The sequence below is a fragment of the Bubalus kerabau genome, chromosome 8, assembly GCF_029407905.1.
Source record: "Bubalus kerabau isolate K-KA32 ecotype Philippines breed swamp buffalo chromosome 8, PCC_UOA_SB_1v2, whole genome shotgun sequence".
NCBI classification, from domain to species: domain Eukaryota; kingdom Metazoa; phylum Chordata; class Mammalia; order Artiodactyla; family Bovidae; genus Bubalus; species Bubalus kerabau.
Genome location: NC_073631.1, coordinates 88,890,232 through 88,909,951, shown reverse-complemented (window position 1 = coordinate 88,909,951; position 19,720 = coordinate 88,890,232). Strand labels below are relative to the sequence as shown.

General features: G+C 36.1%; 1 protein-coding gene and 1 pseudogene across 5 annotated transcripts in view; one reads left to right on the top strand and one right to left on the bottom strand.

Moving 5' to 3' along the window:
• CPED1 (cadherin like and PC-esterase domain containing 1) overlaps positions 1-19,720 on the bottom strand; it is a 324,109-nt gene that overhangs the window by 159,433 nt on the left and 144,956 nt on the right. For 4 of the 5 annotated variants that reach the window (XR_008718075.1, XM_055590782.1, XM_055590781.1 and 1 more), the window contains 6 exons: positions 12,647-12,789; positions 11,042-11,114; positions 7,255-7,422; positions 5,934-6,038; positions 4,260-4,429; positions 224-294 (listed from right to left, as the gene is read on the bottom strand). Coding sequence is in view for 4 of the 5 variants with exons in the window: in XM_055590782.1 (XP_055446757.1) it covers positions 224-294; positions 4,260-4,429; positions 5,934-6,038; positions 7,255-7,422; positions 11,042-11,114; positions 12,647-12,789 (730 nt within the window). In the remaining variant the exon portion in view is untranslated. The remainder of the gene's footprint in view (positions 1-223; positions 295-4,259; positions 4,430-5,933; positions 6,039-7,254; positions 7,423-11,041; positions 11,115-12,646; positions 12,790-19,720) is intronic. The other variant, XM_055590783.1, reaches the window with a different exon arrangement.
• LOC129659755 (uncharacterized) lies at positions 8,156-8,265 on the top strand (annotated as a pseudogene).

Below are 19,720 nucleotides of genomic sequence, written 5' to 3'. Positions count from 1 at the left end.
CTCTAATTTATACACCCATCAGCAATGAGAATGTTCATTTCCCTACACTCTCCCCAGCTCTATTATATTTAAGAGGAAAAAAATCTCTCCAAATTTGAGGGGAAAACAGCATTTTTCCAGTCTAGGTTTAATTATTGACTGCTAATAAAGCTAAACATTTTTTATGATTTTGGCCAAACAATACTTATTTTCATGTTGAAAGAAACAGGAGGACATCTTTTACCTTTTTTATTTTCAATCGCATCAAATGGTACTCGTGGTTTTTTAATGTTTCCATCTTCTGTGAAAGAATTCCTGCAAATGCAATATCAAACAATCCTGGATCAATGCACTGAACAAAATTCATGGAAATTACATCTAACACACTATCTTTTTTCCTGTGTGAACACAGTTATTTTGATGAACACAAAAAAAACATTCTGAATTTCATTCCTCTAAACTGGCAATCTTGTCTCAAGTGAAGTGGATGGAAATCTCATCATCTCTAATCAGCAGAAGCCCATATGAAGAAAACCAGGACAAAAAGTCACTCTTTGGTCCAAAAGGGAACAATCTCTGATAGCCTAGGTCCAGCAGAAGTGATTCAGGAATACACATTCTTATTGGAATCTTTTTGGCTAAAATTACAAAGTCTTGTAGCAAGAAGCATTGGAAACTCTGAGGCACAGACTGAGAACATCCACATAATCTAAGAAACTTAAGCGTACCGTGCAGAAAATGACCTGTCTTGCCAAGGCCTCTATCCTTAAACTCTGATTAACAGGGATGAATATTAAGGGTTAGTTATATCTTGGTGTGTTTGCCTCATTTTTCTGTTGTATAACTAAATGCTCAGCCAGATTGCCCTTTAAATCCTCAAATTTAGGACCAAAATAATCTAAGTGGCAGACAGAAAAACTGTTGGTCCTTGTGATAGTGAATACCAGGCAGGATGTGACTTGACTTCACTGTGCTGTGTTGGGAGGCTCCATTTCTACTGCAATGAAACAGAAATAACAATGCTGGCCTTACTTCACAGGGATGCTATGAAGATTCAACAAATGCTCTGTGTTAGTTTAATTTTATAAAGATTTTTTTGTCCCAGATATTGTATGGGACACTGTGGTAGAGATGAATAAGGCATTTTCAATTGCCTCAAAATATAAACATTAGATAGAAAATTAAGAAGAATCAGGAATTAAAACTATTGTTAATGATGGAAGGTGTGATAACTTTATTGCAGTTTTATTTTCAAGTCTTTTTACCCTATAGTATATGCAATGATGTAATCGGGGTGAAAAATAACATGTCGAGGACTTTAAAATACTTTCCTCCTCCCAAGGAACGAAGAAATAGATAAAGCAAGCATGGGGTGAGATACAGGTACTATAAGTTTGAGTGCCAGGCCAAGGTTAAAAAAAAATTTATTTCATATGAAGCAAACACTTTAAAGCACATAAAAGATACAACCCTGAAATGCATATAAACTGAATTTTATAAAAGTTACTATATCAAGGGAATGAAATGTTTTGTATGTTAAGGCATCCCCCAAGTGAGTTCTTGTGTAATTTTTCGAATAACTTGTTTTGAAAATGTGGATTTTCACGGAAAGCATGTGATTAGAGCAAATTACACCTGCTACTTTATTTCCAGTGAAGTGAAAATTAACAGACAGTACACACACATCGATTTTAGTGTTTTCATTCTGTTCAGATTTCCACTCATTCTGTTAGGACCCCTGGATTCTGAGCCTCAGGGCACAGACAGAAGTGTCACTTTCTTTAAATGTTGCTTTTCTGTCTATTTGTCCTCACCTTGTTGCTATAAGTGGATGATGTTTATTTAAAAGGGTGAAGGAAGTCGTTAAAACCCACAGATAATATAGGTAGGTAATACTGGCCTTTAGAGTATGAAAAAGTAGAGATGACCATTGTGAAGCTAGGGGCAATTATGAATGACTACATCTGACCTTCCTGTCAGCATGAGATCCTGGTATAAAGAATAAGACCAGAAAGAAGAGGCCAGGGTTGTAGTTCCAACTCAATTAGCTGCTCGGCTTGAGCAAATGACCCATCTTCTTAGCACCTCAGTTTCCTCATTTGGAAAATGTATATGACACCAATCCTTCTTGTGATACAGTATGAATGATAATTAAATATATACATATATACTCACGGGTAAATTTGAAGATAATTAAATTAACTAGTCTTTCTTAAAATGGCCTAGAAACAATTTATCTAATTGTTTCTTTTTTTAATTAAATTTATTTATTTTAATTGGAGGTTAATTACTTTACAATATTGTATTGGTTTTGCCATGCATCAACATGAATCTGCCATGGGTGAACATGTGCTCCCCATACTGAACCCCTCTCCCACCTCCTTCCCCGTACCATCCCTCTGGGTCATCCCAGTGCACCAGCCCCAAGAATCCTGTATCCTGGATCAAACCTGGACTGGCGATTCATTTCTTATATGATATTATACATGTTTCAATGCCATGCTCCCAAATCATCCCACCCTCTCCCTCTCCCTCTCCCACAGAGTTGTTTCTTGATAAAGATTTCAAGTTTACTTATCACAGTGTTAACTTAGATAAGTCTTTCAAACTTTTCTTGCTTTTCCTATAAATGAAAGAAAAACATTTTGCCCTTTTTAGATGTAAAGTGACCTTTGGATGGTATAGGAGCAGGAAAGAGAAAGTATATTAATACTTAACTACTTATCTGTGATGCAGCATACCACACGCCATGCAGTATATGAAGCTTATCTGATATAGTCTTGAAACAATTCTTGGAAACTGAATTGCAGAGGAAAATCTTAGCTGCTGTAATTAGTAAAATCTAAACCTGGGATTTTTGAATCCAAGTCTGTTTGATTCAAAAAAGTCCTGACTTTTTCTAACTATATTTAACAATGACATTCAGTAAAGTGCATTGTTGGAAAGAATCAGTTAGGGTTAAAATTAGGCTTAAATCCAATATCCTGAATTTAAGACAAGTCAATTGCTTAACTGTGTAACAAATGTGGACCTTGAGAGAAACTTGGGGAATAAACTTTCCAAGCCTTGCATATCTCAAAGGAACTTAACTTACTTAAAGTTAAAAACAATACTTAAATAGACTTTTTGGTAAATCAAGTCTGTTCTTCCTCTGTCGATAATGATGAATGAGACAGTCTTGGATTGAGTGAGTGCAAAGAACAAGCAAAGGGACACTGAGCTATGTTATTTAAAACTTAACTTTCAAACAAACAAAACCTTCTATCAATCCTATTACCTCAGAATATTGACGGAATAAGGCCAACTGCATAAAGTTATGGCAATTAAAGTGAGTTCTGGACCTGGGAGACATCCTAAGAACTCTTCAACTATGTGATTATTTGTATTTTTGAACTATAAAAAAAAAATGTTCCTCTAGGATTGTTTTCACTGTCTCCTGAGGCAGAAGGAAATAGGAAAGTTGGTAGAATTGAGTCCGTTCACGAGGGTGACTTCAGAGACACCGATGAGCATGGCACGGCCATCTAGTCTTTGATCCCTCTAGGTGGTTGGGTTTATTTCTGTTTTCCTGGCAATAGACAAGTCAAATACTTACTTAATTCCATCATATAAAAGGGAAGTAGACTTAGCTGGCACCGTGGGCACTGCCCCTTCCTCCACTGACTGGGGGTATCATTATGTTCACTGGACCAGCAGACTCTTATTTCCTCATTACTACCCCTCATTAGAATGGAAGTGGATGGGGGAGGCCAAGGACCTTTTCTCCTGGCCAAATGCTCCTCTCTGAGATTCCATCTTTAGAAAAAAAAAAAAAAACTCTAATCTTGTGGTAGAGACAGACATATTTATAAATTTGGATATGTTTTGTCCAGAATAAACTCATGCCTCAAAAACTCTAAATGAATATTCATACCATCCTGGCCTCCACTCTGACGGATAGTTCATAAAATAAATCTCACCTAATTCTTTCTGTCTGATGCTCCTGAAATTCAAGGATATATATCACAGGATGAAACTAGCTTGAAACTTTTATTTTTAAACTTGACTTTTGAGTAGAGTCAAGTCTTGCTGGTTTGAAAAACCTTGGATATATTTCTGTTACAGTGTTTGAAGACCACTAGAATCATTATGGTTTCAATGTTTTAAAGAAGCTTATTTTCCAGAGCATGAATTTTTGGACACACTTCTTTTTGTTGCTTTCTTTAATGTAGGCAATGCCTTTTGAAATCAATCTTTAGAGATTTTTGGGGTTGCACAATTCAAATTTGTGGCTCTCTTACCATTCCAGCGGGTGTGGCTCTGCCTTTTTATTCAGGAGCTGAAATTGTTCAAATACACTTAAAAGAGACCAGTATTGCGTCAGGATGGAACCAGGTTTTCCCATAGGACTTGTCATACCATAAAATTCACCAATCAGAGATTGAAATCCAGGAGCAGTAGACGGGAAGAGCTGAGAAGGAATATTCAAGAACAGAATATCAGAATAAGTGATGGAAAAGAAAATATAGTATTACTTGGGAAAGCTTTATATTTATTCAGATATTTTAATTAGGCATTTATTTTAAAATATATTATCAGTACCATAATTTAATTTTCTGTGTTTCTGTCAATGTAAAGGCCACTTTTTATAAGGAACTAATTTTGCTGATGTTTATATTTTCAAATGGGGTGAATTTTATTTCTCTTTTCATTGAATGAAAACAGCTATCTCCTTTCTATAGATACCCCAAAACAGCTGAATAACAGAGTTAGGTAGCAGGAAAAATAAGATGAAATCCTCTTGGATTATAAGTGTCTTATAAATGTCAGGGTGAGAGATATTAACCCGACCAAAAATAAAAAATCTATGGTCATCCTCTTTCTATTCTGAGAGTCAGATATTAATGTTTGCCTTTTCTCCTATAAAATAATTTTTCTATTCTTCACATTGTGCCAAGAGAAGTTCTTTACTTTCCTAATGTCTTAAATTAAGAATTCCTGAAGGATGAGGCCAGGTCTCTCTGATTATCTTTGTATGGTATTGTGACCATAACTGTCACAAATGTAACACTTACTGTATTTAAATTAATTAAAATAATCCATCAACTAAGTTATCTTTTGAGTAATAAGCTTACTTTGAATCCTCTAATATATGGGGTTAAGTAATAAAAACAAGTGTCAAACATTCACCAATTAAGCTAGTTAAAATTCGTACACGTAGCATCTGAATACAAATTTTTAAGTAAAAAATAAATATTTTATCCAAACATTAATAATAAATTATTAGTAGACTTTTAAAAATGCTACTTTAAAGAAACGCTTTATATAAACAAATCTTACATAGAAAAATATGAATCCAATATAAATTATTTATATAAGGGCAGAACTAGAAACAAAGCAAGTATGAAGCATACAGATATACATGTAATGAATTATCCATTGATATTGATCAATAACTTAACAGAATCTAGGAAAATATATAGAAAATAAAATAAATGCCATTTATACTTTCAGACTGAAACCAGTAAAAGTTATAATTATTAATATTTACTTTTTTTTCCCTTTGGAGTTTGCTATGGAGTTATAACAAACTATTTTATTGAATAATGTTTACTTTTATACAAACAAAAGGGGCATAATAAGCAGAAGGAAATTTTGGATACATGTAAATGTCCCAAAGCAAACAGCAAACTTCTTTAGAAAAATGTTAGCATTTCCCCCTTAAGAATTAGCAAAGCCTCCCAGCTATATTTATTCCACATTCTTTTACCTTTAGTAAGTCATGTATTATCTGCATACTCTTAAAGAATATGTATTCTGCTCATCTTAATCCTCATATCTCTAAAAAGAAGCTTACAAATATTTCTATTCCTTAAGGAAATATCTTCTAGTTTTAAGTCAAAAATCAAGTAGTTCATGGCTGATCTACTATAATCTCAGTAATCAAGAGGAATCAAAGGTCACTTTTGCTTTACCAGTTGGAATTGTCCCAAACTCCTGAGTTCCTTTATAAAAGTCATAATTGAGTTAATCTCCTCTAAAGACAGGCACCGATTTAGTTCTTTTTGATAATTTTCACCCTATACCAGGGGGAAAAAACAACTCTTAAGCAATTGTTCCAAAGTCAAGCTATGTTTAGCACAAGTCAAAAAACAAATTTTAAACTCTAACAGCTGAGCTAATTAATTCTAAATAATGTAGCAACTTCAACTCGTCAAAATGATGTCAGAATACAAGAAAACTTTATGTTTGACAAAAGAATCTGAAATAGCTCGGTAGTGCTTTGGCAGCAAGGTTGGGAACTTGAGCCCAGAAGGACAGAATAAGTGTGACAGTTTGGAAAGGCAGGAGGTCTTTTTTTAGCCTTTGGGGAACCCAAAATCAGAGCAGGAAACTTATGCATGAACCTCATGTATGTCACACTGCCCCTGTCACGTTTCATGGATTCCAGTAAACAGACTTACCCCCACCCCATTTTCCTCACATTTATTTTTTCTAATGCATCCCTGAGAGCAAAAGATACACATCTTACTATTTTCTCCGGGTCAAGTGGTTCTAATGGTTTTAATGACAATCTACTCACTAAGGAAGGAAAACCGGGAACTCTAGGAATGAAGCAATAAAATCTTCGGGAGACAAGAGTCTATAACATCTTAACTCCCAAAACCATCTCTCTGTAGAGGACCATTTGTTGGTGAGACCTTTCACATTCTACTTTTCCAAATTTTCCAATTATGGTTTTAAAACAGAAAGATACAGAGAAAACAATACTACACCTAGATTACTAATCTGTACAGATTTTTTCATACATCAAGAAAACTTGTACTAACAGATCACAAAAATTAACCAGTCTTACTCTGAAGCACTATTCCCTAATCATCATCTAACCAAAACTGTTAACCAGATGTAACTGCTTAAAAAAAAAAAAAAAGAGTATTATAACTTCAGCCCCTTGATTTTAATCTAGAGCACTAACAACTTCCAAAAGGTTCAGGTATTCCTTAACACTATTCTATAATACTTAACATGCATTATACATTATAAGAACAAAATTCCCTTGGGAATTAGGAGCTGATTTACTTCATTTTCAACCCATAATTTCATCATAGTCAGTCATTCACATACTTAGTAGACACAAAAATAATATTGATCCTTACATCAGAAAAATATTAAGAGGTTTATAAAATAGGTAAAAATCAATTTCAAATGAATTATCAAGTTGCTTAACTGCACAGTAAAGAAAATGATACTTAAAGATGAATGAAAAATACTTGTCAGTAAAAAATATGCACTTACCTTAACTACAGCTGATCTATAGAGTCTCTGAAATATCTCAGAAAATATGGAAAGGGAAGAGTCATTAGACAGGAGAAAATTGAAAGTGTCCTTTAAAAGAAATTCTTCTATGTTTTGGTCCTCAAAGGCCATATCATCATCATCTTGAAAATTTAAATGCTCATGCACCTGTGAAAGAGTTAAATAACAGCAAATATTTTTTATTGACTCACTTTTAATGCAGTGGAATCACTTCTAAGACATGATTCATTTCCCGTTGGATTACAGATCAGAACTGACATCTAGTGGTCCTTTTGGAGGTCAACAATTTTATAAAAATCTAAGTACTGTTCTTTCCAAAATATGATCCCCAGGTGGTGCTAGTGGTAAAGAACCCACCTGCCAATGCAGGAGACGTAAGAGACGCGGGTTTGATCCCTGAGTCGGGAAGATCCCCTGGAGGAGGGCATGGTAACCCACTCCAATAGTCTTGCCTGGAGAATCCCCTGGACAGAGGAGCCTGGTGGGCCACAGTACACGGGGCAGCAAAGAGTCGGACATGCTGAAGTGACTTAGCATGCATGCAAGTAAGACCATTACTGTTTTATAGAATCATATCAATTTATCTTAAAAATATCATTGATGAACTTGTGTTCATGGAAATAATATATAATACCTCTAAGCAATAAATTTTGTAAAATCATAATGTAAACTATTAGATATGTGGGTAAAATAATGAATAAATGACTGATAAAAGGTGTAGATTCATAAAATTTTAGAATTTTAGGGATAAATCTTTGAATCGACCAAATGTTTGAATCACGTATAATGCAATCAGTCTCCTTGTGTAATAATCTGAAAACCAGTCAATACAGTAGGAAGTCAACTCTTTTTTTTTTTTTTTAATTTTATTTTATTTTTAAACTTTACATAATTGTAGTATCATAGCCAATGAGGTTTATCCGAGGCGCGATTATTGCTAATTGGAAGTCAAACTCTTGTTGAACAAATTTTTTTTCTTTTTTTATTGAAGTATAGCTGATGTACAATACTATGTAAGTTGCACATATACAATATATGTGTGCTGCGTGCTCAGTTGCTCAATCATGTCTGACTCTTTGTGATGCCCTGGATTGTAGCCCGCCAGGCTCCTTTGTCCATGGGATTTCCAAGGAATGGGTTGCCATTTCCTACTCCAGGGTATGCATAAATTTTATTCTGTTTCTCTTGCCATATAATAAATTATCTTTCTATAGACTAACTCAGTCAACTTTTAAAACCTTCTTGCCACTAAGGGAAATTCTGGATTAAAAATATGTTGGAGGAGATGATATGAATGAGTTAATTTAAGATGAAGTAAAAGAATCAGAGTGTACAAAAAACATGCTTCAATTTACATATATTCATATAAACACTGAAAACAAATATTTCAAAAATTCCTATGGTTTTAAAGTTAAAATATAGGCCAGTTTTAAACTAAATATCTATATTTAAAGAATAAAGGAGTTAACTTTTGTGAATAAGCTAGGTAACCTGCTATTTTTTATTAACTAGATGTCTGCTACTGCTAAGTCACGTCAGTCGTGTCTGACTCTGTGCGACCCCATAGACGGTTTTAAAGTTAAAATATAGGCCAGTTTTAAACTAAATATCTATATGTAAAGAATAAAGGAGTTAACGTGAATAAGCTAGATCAGTCAGTTCAGTCACTCATCGTGTCCGACTCTTTGCAACCCCATGAATCGCAGCACACCAGGCCTCCCTGTCCATCACCAACTCCCGGAGTTGACCCAGACTCACGTCCATTGAGTCAGTGATGCCATCCAGCCATCTCATCCTCTGTCGTCCCCTTTTCCTCCCGCCCCCAATCCCTCCCAGCATCAGAGTCTCTTCCAATGAGTCAACACTTCGCATGAGGTGGCCAAAGTACTGGAGTTTCAGCTTTAGCATCATTCCTTCCAAAGAAATCCCAGGGCTGATCTCCTTCAGAATGGACTGGTTGGATCTCTTTGCAGTTCAAGGGACTCTCAAGAGTCTTCTCCAACACCACAGTTCAAAAGCATCAATTCTTTGGCGCTCAGCCTTCTTCACAGTCCAACTCTCACATCCATACATGACCACAGGAAAAACCATAGCCTTGACTAGACAGACCTTTGTTGGCAAAGAAATGCCTTTGCTTTTGAATATGCTATCTAGGTTGGTCATAACTTTCCTTCCAAGGAGTAAGCGTCTTTTAATTTCATGGCTGCAGTCACCATCTGAGTGATTTTGGAGCCCAGAAAAATAAAGTCTGACACTGTTTCCGCTGTTTCCCCATCTATTTGCCATGAAGTGATGGGACCAGATGCCATGATCTTCGTTTTCTGAATGTTGAGCTTTAAGCCACCTTTTTCACTCTCCTCTTTCACTTTCATCAAGAGGCTTTTTAGTTCCTCTTCACTTTCTGGCATAAGGGTGGTGTCATCTGCATATCTGAGGTTATTGATATTTCTCCCGGCAATCTTGATTCCAGCTTGTGCTTCTTCCAGCCCAGCGTTTCTCATGATGTACTCTGCATATAACTTAAGTAAGCAGGGTGACAATATACATCCTTGACGTACTCCTTTTCCTATTTGGAACCAGTCTGTTGTTCCATGTCCAGTTCTAACTGTTGCTTCCTGACCTGCATACAAATTTCTCAAGAGGCAGGTCAGGTGGTCTGGTATTCCCATCTCTTTCAGAATTTTCCACAGTTTACTGTGATCCACACAGTCAAAGGCTTTGGCATAGTCAATAAAACAGAAATAGATGTTTTTCTGGAACTCTCTTGCTTTTTCCATGATCCAGCAGATGCCGGCAATTTGATCTCTGGTTCCTCTGCCTTTTCTAAAACCAGCTTGTACATCAGGAAGTTCACGGTTCACATATTGCTGAAGCCTGGCTTGGAGAATTTTGAGCATTACTTTATTAGCATGTGAGATGAGTGCAATTGTGCGGTAGTTTGAGCATTCTTTGGCATTGCCTTTCTTTGGGATTGGAATGAAAACTGACCTTTTCCAGTCCTGTGGCCACTGCTGAGTTTTCCAAATTTGCTGGCATTTTTTATTAACTAGATGTCTGCTACTGCTAAGTCACGTCAGTCGTGTCCGACTCTGTGCAACCCCATGCAACCCCGGCAGCCCACCGGGCTCCTGTCCCTGGGATTCTCCAGGCAAGAACACTGGAGTGGGTTGCCATTTCCTTCTCCAATGCAAGAAAGTGAAAAGTCAAAGTGAAGTCGCTCAGTCGTGTCCAACTCTTTGCGACCCCATGGACTGCAACCTACCAGGCTCCTCCACCCATGGGATTTTCCAGGCAAGAGTACTGGAGTGGGTCGCCAGTGCCTTCTCCAGCTAGATGTCTATTTATCTGCATTAACACATACTCAGCTTTATTCCACATTTACTTCATAAATGGTGGTTGAACCATAAAAACAAAATGTGTGTTTATTCAACAGGAAAGCAGAGTGGGCACTGTAACTCAAATCATAGACTCTCCATATACTAGTTAATTCTTTGAACTACAGCAAGAATACTGGCACAGGTTGCCATTCCCTTCTCCTGGGGATCTTCCCAACCCAGGGGTCAAACAAAGCCTCATCACTTGTGTCACCTGCATTGAAGGCAGAGTGTTTACCGTCTGAGCTACCAAGGAAGCACAAATATAAGTTTGTTGTAAGTTTGATGCATGTTGCATTTATTGATTGGTTACAATGAATGAAAGCAACAACACACACACACACACCCTTCAGCCAAAAGGAAAACTCCTGTGAGCACTATGGCATACTCACCTGAAGTACTACAGGGGACCTGACACTGCCGTAACCAATATCGAAAGTTAAAAGTTGAAAACATAATCTGCATCTGAAATAAAAACACAAGGTAACAATAAAAAGGAATGAAATAGTGCCTTTTGCAGAGAGGTGGATGGACCTAGAGATTGCCAGGCAGAGTAAAATAAGTCAGAAACACAAATACCGTATAGTGTCACTTACATGTGGAATCTAGAAAGATGGTAGAGATGAACTCATCTGCAAAGCAGAAATAGAGTCACAGATGGAGAGAACAAACTTGTGGTTACCAAGCGGGTAATGGGGATGGGATGAATTGGGGGTTTGGGATTGACATATATATATATATATTACTGTGTATAAAATGGATAATTAATGAGAACCTTGGAGAAGGCAATGGCACCCCACTCCAGTACTCTTGCCTGGAAAATCCCATGGACGGAGGAGCCTGGTGGGCTGCAGTCCATGGGGTCGCTAAGAGTTGGACATGACTGAGCGACTTCACTTTCACTTTTCACTTTCATGCATTGGAGAAGGAAATGGCAACCCACTCCAGTGTTCTTGCCTGGAGAATCCCAGGGACAGGAGCCTGGTGGGCTGCCGTCTATGAGGTTGCACAGAGTTGGACACGACTGAAGTGACTTAGCAATGAGAACCTACAGGATAGCACAGGGAGCTCTACTCAATGTTCTGTGGTACCTAAATAGGAAGGAAATCTAAAAAAGAGTGGATACATGTATATGTACAGCTGATTGACTTTGCTGCACAGCAGAAAGTAACACAACATTGTAAAGCAACTGTACTCTAATAAAAATAAAATAAAAACAACAGATGGTAACAAAGATATGTTATATTTGCTATGTTTACTGTATTATTTGGTACTACATCATTAATAATCACTGTGGTTAAATTTCAACATCTATACTGATTACAAAGAGCAGTGGCTTAGATACTCTAAAATTAAATACAATTTATCTTTGGATTTGGAACCTGTTTCATTACCTACAGAAAATACAGATATATAAAAAGTATTCATAACTCATTAAATGAAACAATGAAATTGACTCCATAAACACACAATATGGGAAAGGAAGCTCTCCTACTTCTCCATGCTAAGCATTCTTATTCACATAGAAAGCATGATAAAACTTATATGGAGGCACCTCCTTTTCTTAACATGCTAGATTTAACATTTCCCTAGAAAAAGGCATTAAATTATATTCAAGTAAACTGGATGAGATGTGGAGATAAAAGTTATTGAATTTTGTTAATAAAAGCACATAAATAAAAATATAATTAGTCAATGGAAAGCATATATGATAAAAATAGGTGACCTTGAAAGGGGTTACAATTTAAAAAATAATTTAAATATTAACTGTGCTTTATTTTTTGTCACCACTGTTTAAATACTGTGAGTCTTTAACATACTCTGAACTTTTAGGGTCTACAAATTACAAAACATAAGTTTAGAAGTTCATACTTTATATTACATAAAAATTTCCAAGTAGCACCTACTTGTGATAATTAAGATACATTTTCATTAACAATCAATTTTTAGAAGCTAAGTTTTTTTTTTTTTTTTTAAACATTAAAATTTGCTTTTACCTTTGGAAGACCTTTGGTCCCAGAGTAGATGTTTCACTGAATACTTCAGCTGCTAGTAGGAGTTTGCTAATGGCTTCCCTCATGGTATCAAAAGCCTGAAGAGGTGAACTGGCTCTCAGGAATGTCTCAAAAAATGTTTGCAGCTGTGAACAAAGTAAAGGATTCATATGTTTAAAGGACAATTTCAGTTTGTCTCTCTATCATTTCCAAATGAACAATGTGAAAGATCTCTTTAGGTTATCTGTCTTTGACGCACTCAAAAAAACTCCTTAAAAAGGAAAATTTGATCATCTAAGATATATATAAAGTATACTGAAAGAGTATATAATATACGTAAGGTATATTGTATAATAAATATATATTATCACATATTATACAATGTGATATATATTATATACATTTAAAAACATATTACAAGCCTTCTGATTGAATGTGGGATACCAAAATATCTCGCAATTTAAATTATCTTAAAGGTGCTTACTCCATTTTTCTTTTCATTCCATGGCATCTAACCATGGAAAGTGAAGTGCAAGTATCACAGAGCTTGTGATCGAAACTGCCAAGTTGAATTTGGGACACTTCATTTAGGTAAACTTGGACTTGCAACTCACTTTGAATTTTTGTGTCTTTTCTTTAAAATGAGTTACAACCTATGAACAAGAGAGTTGCCAAATCAGAAGTCACTGTAAAATACAAAATTTAAGTCTAAGCTTTTTATTATTATTCCTTTCCTGCATTATTTTTGTATGAGAACAAAAAGAACTACATCAAAATTGCTTCTTCTTCTTCACGGTGTGGGAGCTCTAGCCAACCAGAGAAGAATCTAAGAAAATCTCAGTGTCCTGAAATTTTCATTTCAGGCTTTGTATGACTGGAGAGAATGGGGCCTCATTACAAAAATGGGCAGGATGTTAGGTTTATGCCTTCAAAGAAACACAAATAGCTATTTTTAATTGCTTAAATATTAAAACAATCACAACCACAAAACTATATCTTCAGAATGCTCAACACCAAGGCTCAAGTCAAACTTTTTAAAAAGTATAAAATAAACCTCATATTGATTCATAAACTGTCTCTGGGTAAGCATACACTTTCAAAAATGAAGAACAAAAAATATTTTCAGAAAAAACATGCAGCAGGTATACTATTAATATTTTTGAAAGAACAGACTAAATTTATCTAAGCTGTGTAAGACTGCAAAGTGAAAAACTTTTGTTGCTCTAATAATGAAGGACAGATACTGGCACAAATCACCTGAGGGAGATGGTAAATGTATCTTTAAAATATACAAGCAAAATTCCCCCAAGAGAAACAAATGCTGACTTCATAAACTTTTCCCAGCTGAAAAACAGAAACATAATGAGATATACACTTTAAAACCCTATAAACACGTCATTAGCATTTGGCAATTGGGATGTTTTTCCTTCTCTAAGGACTAAGGAAAATGAATGCAGTAATTGTAGGATCAAAAGAAAACAAATCCAGGCTAACACTAAAAGTATCAACACCCTTGAGTCAAAACAGAGTACCATGTTTTTCCAAAGAAAAGTAACTCATCACATTTCACTCAGTTCACCATATTACATAGAAAGGGTTACTGATAATATTATTGCATTTTTCCATTTATATGTTTTCTGAATATCAGAGGGGTCAAGGTTAATAATTTAAGAAGGTTGGAAACGTTTGTGTAACACATAGGATATGTAAGATTGATTATCAAATTATATCCTCCATGGTGAAAAATAATTAGCAAATTAATGTTTAGGGTTGTATTTATTCTTCTACTGTGGAAATGTATATTTCTTAATTTTTGATTGTAATCAATTTTCGCATGTAAATTCCGGAATTACACATGTAATTCCGCATGTGTAAGCTCTGTGTGCTGAACTTCGGAGGACAAGGTACCTAGCACAGTAGCCTCTATAGATTTAGAGGCTAAAAGTCCCAGGTTCAGCTTTGATTCTGTGCCTGTAAATTGCGAGGCCTTGTGAGTCTACTAACAGTAACTTTATAGATGTATTGCTAGGATTAAATCAGAGAATGGACTCTCACATAGAAGTCCACCACCACCCATCAGACATCAAATACTCAGTACACATTAGCTTATTTTATTAATTAAAACAAAAGTCCACAGCCTTCCTTCAAAGATGAACATTTAAAAAATATCTGATAAGCCTTTCAATAAAATATATTTACAAGAGAGAATATAGAGACATGGTGGGTAAATAGATCCCATCACAGATACATGTCCCAGCAGAAATGAAAGCAGAGAACTGAAGGACCAAAATCTTTCCTCCCGTTTCCCTAAAACTCAGACTGCTAAGAGGAGGACTACCCTCAACCTATAATCATGTACCAGGGGGACAAGACACAGCTGCCATTACAAACAGAAATGTGGAGGGAGGAGATAGTAGAGACATTTAAAAAGCACAATTCAAAAAAGGAGACTTCTTTCATTTTTCTATTTGTTCTGTTACCAGTCTTTATCTCTATATCCATTTCCTTCTATTTCATTACATGCATTTCCACTTATCTAAGTCCTTCAAGTCAAAGAAGATTTTAGATGAGTTGTTTCTTTAATTTATTTAGTACAGTGGCAAGCAAACTACATATGTAGGAAGTGAAAGCAGACTTATGCAAATACTTTTTTTTTTTTAATCATCAACTTTCAGCAGGTTGTCCAGAGAGGGCAGAATAGTTATGTCAATTACTGAAACTAATCCAGGGAGGCTAAGTGGAAGAATTCTTTGAGTGTCTGCTCATTTTGTTTTTTGTTATACTAACTGTATTTTCTTGGTCAAATACCTGAGTTCTATGTATCTCAATGTGCTCACATGTAGAAAAAGAGAAATGTGTTTAATGATCTTATGAGACCATGTCAAATCTGAGATTATTTGATAGTAATTCCATTCAAAGTTATCAGAATCCACTTCTCACTCAGGAGCTTTCTTAACCTAAGCACGAATGTTACTTGAAATAACATCTTCACTTTCACTACTAAGTTAAAGTCAGCCATGAACTCAAATATCATGGAGACATCCTTGTCTCTAGATCAAGACTTTTAATAGATGTTTTTAATTTACCTAAACACGAGACTATAAGATCCCAGGGAAAGCAGTGCCTTGGTAGTGAGGTAAAAATGAATAAAAGAAGATCTTAAAATGTTTCACAAGACATGAAACTGTTTTATGAACTATAAATTTTCCTACTTCAGTGCAAAAATGAAATACAAATTTAATGCAAAATAAATTATGTACAAAATGACCTTGTAAGATCAGGGCTGTAAAACCAGGCAGTTAAAGCATCACCATTGGTTTGTACTTGTGTAAAATTCAAGCAATAAACCAATAAGGTATTTGTAATTTTCACATCTATCCATTCAAGGAACTTCCTGAAATATTTGTAAATGGGTCGAAATAATCAACTAAAAATGGAAGAACAAGAGAAACTGAGAATGAACTTCAAAATATTTGTAGGAAAACTTCAGTTAGGTTTTTGATAGCTTAAAATATTTCTAAATTGCCCTTATATTCACCTCATTCTCCGACTCCACTTTCACAACCCCTCCTGCACTAAATTCTGGGCTTCACCCAGCTGATTTCCTTGATCCACCCATGAGATCTTTGGCAGATTGTTCTCGGTGGCAAAAGACGCTGTTCTGTGTTAAACCTGCTAACTGTCCGTGATGGTGCTCTCACCGCCAGTCCGTGAGCTCTGTCAGGGCAGACATTGCACCGTTTTATCTTTGAGTGGCCAGTATCTAACACAGGACAGGTACCAAGTAAATACCGTTGAGTAAATAAACCTAAGTATAATACTACAGAAACCACAGAGACTTTGATAAAAGAAATAGCTCACTGGAGCTTCTGGATAACATAAATTTTCTCCCTACGACAACATGTGTATCTCTCATTTCCATCTCAGGAGAGGGGGAAGATGAGCATTCTTCTGGTGACCTGTAATAAAATCTTTGAAAAATAGAAGCTCACAGCTGTTCAAGAGAATTTCTAAGATAAGAAAATTTAATATGAGTTAAAACATGGGATGAAAGATTAACCAATATTAGAGGGTTCTTTTTTTAAGTCATGTTCTTGACTAACTGGGAAACTCTAGCAGAATGTTGATATTTCAATATTTTGAATTTTCAGTAATATTTAATAGGATTGTACCTTATTAAAGTTTACCAGAATTTCTCTCAATATTAATGTGGGAGAGAGGACCTTTCATTTTCTCAAAGGAAAGAAGTATATTAGTACTTAACAACATTTTGTACCAACAAGCATATGAGAAGATCTCAATATCACTAGTCATTAGCAAAATGCAAATCAAAACCACAATGAGATATTACCCCACATCCATTAGGATGACTACTATCAAAAAACCCATAAAATATTAAGTGTGAGAAAGGATACGAAGAAATCAGAACCCTGAAGCACTGTGGGTAGGAATGTTAAGTGGTACACACACTTAATGCAAAACAGTATGGAGGTTCCTCAAGAAATCAAAATAGAATTATCATAGGATGCAGAAATTCAAATTCTGGATACAGAGCCAAAAGAATTGGAAACAAGTTCTTAAAGATTTATTTGTTCACTCTTGTTCACGGCAGTATTATTCACATAGCTAAAATGTGGAAGCAACTCAAGTATACATCCATGGACGAATGGATAGACAAAAGATAGTATAGACAGACAATGTAATATTGAAAGTAAGTGAAAGTGTTAGTTGCTCAGTCGTGTCCAACTCTTTGAGACCCCATGGATGTAGCCTGCCAGGCTTCTCTATCCATGGAATTCTCCAGGAAAGAATACTGGAGTGGGTTGCCATTCCCTTCTCCAGGGGATCTTCCTGATCCAGGGATGGAACTTGGGTCTCCTACACTGCAGGCAGATTCTTTACATCTGAGCCTCAAGGGACGCCCAGTGTAATATTATTCAACCTTAAAAAGGAAAGACACTGCAATTCAGATGAACCTTGGAGATATTATGCTAGGTGAAATAATCTAGTCACAAAAGACACTGTATGATTCCACTTATACAAAGTATCTAGAGTAGTCAGATTCCTAGAAACAGAAAATAAAAGTGGTTGCCAGTGGCTAGGGGGAGGGGGAAATGCAAAGTTGTTTCATGAGTATATAATTTCAGTTCTGCAAAAAATTCTGGAGACTGATTGTGTGTGTGTGTTAGTCCCTCAGTCATGTCCAACTCTTTGCGATCCTATGGACTGTAGCCTGCCAGGCTCCTCTGTCCACGGGATTCTCCAGGCAAGAATACTGGAGTAGGCTGCCATGCTCTCCTCCAGGGGATCTTTCTAACCCAACGATCGAACCCATATCTCCTGCATCTCCTTCACTGCAGGCGGATTCTTTACCAATGAGCCACAGAGGAAGCCCTTATGTATACATTATCACAATTTAAGAAAAAATTTAAACAATACTGCAGTTTTCACAGCCTCACTCCCTCCAACAACCACGTTTAAACACTTGCTAATTTTGTACCATGGAAGTCCAAAAAAGCACCTTTTTAATGGTTATAAATTATGCAAAAGAAACAAAATAAAAAATATTTCCTCCCTTGCTCCATTTCTCAGCTCCTGCAAATAGTGGAAATGGTTTCCATCTCTATTCTATTTCCTCAGAGGCACTGTTTTATTGAGAAACAATCATTTAACCTTGAAATTTTGTTTAGTATGAAAAATACCACACAGCAAGCTTTAATGCTCGTAGGAGCAATCCAGAATAAAGGACACATTTACTGGATTGGCCAAAACATTCATTTGTGTTTTTGCATCACATCTTTGGACAGACCTAAACAAACTTTTTGTCCAGCCCAAAATGACCAGTAGATCTTAAAGGATTTCAACCCTGAATATTCATTGGAAGGACTGATACTGAAGCTGAAGCTCCAATACTTTGGCCACCTCATGAGAAGAGCCGACTCATTTGAAAAGACTCTGATGCTGGGAAAGACTGAAGCCAGGAGGAGAAGGGGATCACAGAAGACAAGATGGTTGGATGGCATCACTGACTCAATGGACATGAGTTTGCGCAAACTACAGGAGATGGTGCAGGACAGGGAAGCCTGGCGTGCTGCAGTCCGTGGGGTTTCAAAGAGTCAGACACAACTGAGAGACTGAACAACAAATATGATGGAATGCAAAGCCTAGGGAATGATCATTTCAAGTTAAAAGGCAATATCACATAAGAGATCAGACTCAATTTTATCCATGATAGAACTAAGGACACAATTAAATACATGAAATCCAGAATCTATGTTCTTTTCCAAATTAAAAAGGGAATAAGTATGCATTCAAATCTACTTCTTTTTAATACATTGAAATTTAAGTATATAGTTCTTGATCAATATTAGTATTCTGTCTTTTACAAAATCAGCTAGGATCTGTCTGTCTTACTCTGACCTAAACATTCTCTTGCCCTAGCATTTACTGAACTCTTAAAATGTATCTGAAGGAATCTGAATACCTCAGAAATAGGCATACATACAAATCTTAAATAATTTCTAAAATGAAAAAGTAAAATTGTTTTGGAAATGCACCCCTTAAATGGATATGACTTCTTTTTATTAAGTTAGTTGAGCCTTTGTATCCATTGCTTCCTCTGATAGCTCAGCAGGTAAAAAATCCACTTACAATGGAGGAGATGCAGAAGACACAGGTTCGATCCCTGGGTCGGGAAGATCCCTTAGAGGAAGAAATTCAACTCTCTCCAATATTCTTGCCTGAAACATCCCAGGGACAGAAGAGCCTGGTGGGCTGCAGTCCAAAGGGTTGCAAAGAGTCAGCTAAGACTGAACAACTAAGAACTTTTGTATCCACTAAGACAACAAGAGAAGGGGATGACAGAGAATGAGATGATGGAATGGCATCACCAACTTGATGGACATGAGTCTGAGCAAGCTCCAGAAGTTGGTGATGGACAGGGAAGCCTGACATGCTGCAGTCCATGGGGTTGCAAAGAGTCAGGACACGACTGAGCAACTGAACTAAACTGAAGACAATAGTATTTATTGTTAGAATGAGAAGGGTTCAGCATTGGTACTGATATTATTTTCAGTG